This window comes from Physeter macrocephalus, unplaced genomic scaffold (genome assembly GCF_002837175.3).
Source record: "Physeter macrocephalus isolate SW-GA unplaced genomic scaffold, ASM283717v5 random_1233, whole genome shotgun sequence".
NCBI lineage: Eukaryota > Metazoa > Chordata > Mammalia > Artiodactyla > Physeteridae > Physeter > Physeter macrocephalus.
In genome coordinates, this window is record NW_021146871.1 from 1376 (window position 1) to 4854 (window position 3479).

Here is a 3479-nt window from a genome sequence, read left to right on the forward strand (position 1 = left end):
ATTTCTTTCCGGGGAATTCCCTGGCCGTCAAGTGGTTGGGACTCTGCACTTCCACTGCAGGGGGCACAGGTTTGATCCCTGGTTGGGGAACTAAGATCCTGCAATCCACGCAGCGAGGCCAAAAAAAAAAAAAAATTCTTTCTGAAGATGTTTTGTTATAGCAGTATTCTAATCTGAGTGGCTTGGCCTCAATTTCCCCCCAAATTGGGCAGCTGTAAATATCTTGTGCAAACAGCCTTTAGTACTGGATTTTTTTTCTCAAGACATAGTCCTAAAAAGAGCATCGTTAGACAAATGGTGGGCGCAGTGCCACAGACCGTGGCTCCTGCCAGGATGGTCACACCATCCTGGCCTTCAGGGCCGACGGTCACTCACTAGGAACCCAACTTGGGCAAATCTCTTAACCTCAGTTTCCTGATTTTAAAAATGGGGATTGAAGTCCCTATTACAAAAAAATCAGATGAGATTCTGTACATGCAAACTGTACAACTATACAGTGTTTAAGAGTGGCTATTATTTAAGAACCATTTCTTGTGAAAAACACATTGATTCGTTCTCAAGCACTTAGGTATTTGCTTTGTGCTGTTTTAGGCACAGAACTAGGCTGTAATCATTTATTCAGAACAGACTGCCTCTATTCGTTATACAGTAGTATAGGCTCTTTGCATATTCTGGATAAAAACTCTTTTCTTGATCAATCACGTCTTTCCCCCTCACCCATTATACACTGATCCATTTTCCATTGTAGTCTTATGGGTTTTTTGTATAAATTTTAAGTTTATGTTATCAAACCCATTATTAATTGCATCGTTAACGTGATTTTTATGTTCAATCATCTCAAAATTGGATCCTTTCCAGTTTTCTTTTAGCGTATCAGATTTTTTAAAAAAATGTACTTCCTTGACTCATGTGAGGTTTATTGTGATACATTTTTCTCCACCTGCTATAGTTTATTGCCATAGCATTAATCATAATGGCTCCATTTTCCATAATTTTGTTTCATTCAATCTGTTATGTATTATCACAAAACATACAAGAGGGGTTTGTGTGTGTTTTAAGGTCTAATTCTATTCCCGCTTTGTTTCTCTGTCTTCAATCAGCACCACTCGTTAAGCCTGATGTGTGTTTCTTAGGTGTGATGGGGCAAGGGGGACCCCCCGACTGTGACTACCTTTCTCTACAGTGTAGTTCCGGCCTTTGTGCTAAACCTGCTCAGCCGCCCTCCCACTTGCACTAAGAGCCCCCCAGCATCTTCCTGTAATCCCTACGGCTCCGGCTCCGTGAAGTAGGGTTTCAAGAAGTCCCGAGCCCTTCCCCTAATCTGCTCCTCCTCTGGGATGAGTGCTGTAGAGAAAAGGCATCTCTCTAAAGGCTGTTTCGAAGGTAAGATTTCAGTGGACAGGTTATCTGTTTTGCTGGAGTTTATACTCACCCAGCCAGTATCAGACCTTTTCTCTGCCAGAGTCCGAACAAAATCCGGGACCTGTGGTAAGTAGATTGAGAAATGAAGACAAGACGTGGTCTAGCGCCCCCCCCCCACCACCGTTGGCCTGCTGAGGGGAGCCGGTGACGCCCCACCCCTGCCTCGGGCACCACCGCGCAGGGCCAGGAACTTACTCGGGACGGATCCAAAAGCTGTTCTATCTGCCGGTCCTTTCTGCTGTTTTCCTCTTCTAAGCGCCGAAGCTTTGTTCTCATCAGATCCACATTGCTTTTTTGCACGTGTAATGACTGAAGGAAAGAAGGAACACACACACACCGTGTACACACACACACCGTGCACACACACACACACCGTGTACACACACACACCGTGCACACACACACCGTGCACACACACACACCGTGCACACACACACACACACCGTGTACACACACACACCGTGCACACACACACCGTGTACACACACACACCGTGCACACACACACCGTGCACACACACACACCGTGTACACACACACACACACACCGTGCACACACACACCGTGCACACACATACACACCATGCACACACACACCGTGTACACACACACACCGTGCACACACACACCGTGCACACACACACACACACACACACACATCCCGGTGAAACACTGAGCTGGAGAGGTGTTTTAAAAGCTGCCTGGTTCCCAATCAGGGCGTTGCGTGTGCAGTGGGTGAGGGAGGTCTGGACGTCACAGTGAAGGCTGGGCCGGGGGTAAATGCCCCGTTAGGTGCAGGGCCTACCCAGGCAACTAGGAACTCTGCCCCACACAGTGCCAGCAGCACCCCTGCCACAGACAAACGCCGCTCCACCAATCGATACTGCCAGCAGCACTTCTGGAAGGTGCCCATGTGACCTGCTCTCCTCCACGTCCGTGTGACAAAGCCCACGTCCTTCACACACCGCATACCATCATAGTCTTACGTCCATTTAAAATTCTTATCCTCAACTAAGGCCCAGTTGGTCAGAGCAGTGGTTCCCAAACGTTTACCTGTGGATGAACCTTTCACCAGTCTGTGGTGAACTTGGAAGAAAGACTGTCAGTTTTTCATAGAACTAAGTTTATTCAATTTTTACCACTATCCTGTATTTTGAAATTATGCCCTTCCTATTATTTCGGACATATATAGTTCTTTTATGCAATGGTGATGGTAGGGTATTTTTAAAGTTTGTTTCCAACCCCCTCACTTGGAAAAGCTTTTCCCTAGTCCCGGAAAGCCCACAGCCTGAAAAGCGTAAGGTTAAGACAGTGCTCGTAAGGCTCATCTGGAAATGCCCACACGGGTCAGCCAGCGCCGTGGTTAACCGGCTTCCAGCACCAGCCTGCACCCCACTTAGCCGGTTATCTTGGAGAAGTCCTTCTCCTTTCAAGGGACCTGTAGCGCTCAGAAGAGAGTCTGAAATGTCTGAACACGGCCAGCCCCCAGCACTGGAAGGAATTCAAAGTGTGCGTGCCACGGACGGAAGCCTGGGGAGTCGGCCGCGTGGCCACAGCCGGCAGGGGAGATACTGGCCCTCACGAGTGTTTAGTGAATTAGTCAATTAATGTACGGTCACTGGGAAAGACAAGAAATCCAGTACCGGGAATTCTGCTTCCAGAAATATGGATTCCAGAAGAGTGCACTCACTTTTCCCTATTCCTCCTGCTCAGCACAGCTAAAAACCCTGCACTAAGCCCCTTCACGGATTATTTTATCGAATCCTCACAAAACCCTATGAAATTGTATTACGATCATCCCATTTTTCAACAGGAAACTGAGGCATCACCTGCCCGAGAAAAACTACCCTGATGCTCCAGCTCCCAGAGCGGCAGAGTCTTGAGGATAAAACCCTCTCCTCTCCGAAGAGGAGCCTCGGCTTCTTTTTTTTTTTTTTTTTTTTTTTTTTTGTGGTATGCGGGCCTCCCTCCGTTGTGGCCTCTCCCGTTGCGGAGCACAGGCTCCGGACGCGCAGGCTCAGCGGCCATGGCTCACGGGCCCAGCCGCTCCGCGGCATG

At 48.2% G+C, this 3479-nt stretch overlaps 1 protein-coding gene across 1 annotated transcript in view; it reads right to left on the reverse strand.

Annotated features, from left to right (window-relative positions):
- Positions 1-252: 252 nt before the first annotated feature.
- LOC114485534 (IQ domain-containing protein E-like) overlaps positions 253-3479 on the reverse strand; it is a 17061-nt gene continuing 13834 nt past the window's right edge. The window contains exons 6-7 of the mRNA XM_028487138.2: positions 1618-1731; positions 253-1483 (exon numbers count right to left, since the gene is read on the reverse strand). Coding sequence (XP_028342939.1) covers positions 1265-1483; positions 1618-1731 — 333 coding nt within the window. The 3' untranslated portion in view covers positions 253-1264. The remainder of the gene's footprint in view (positions 1484-1617; positions 1732-3479) is intronic.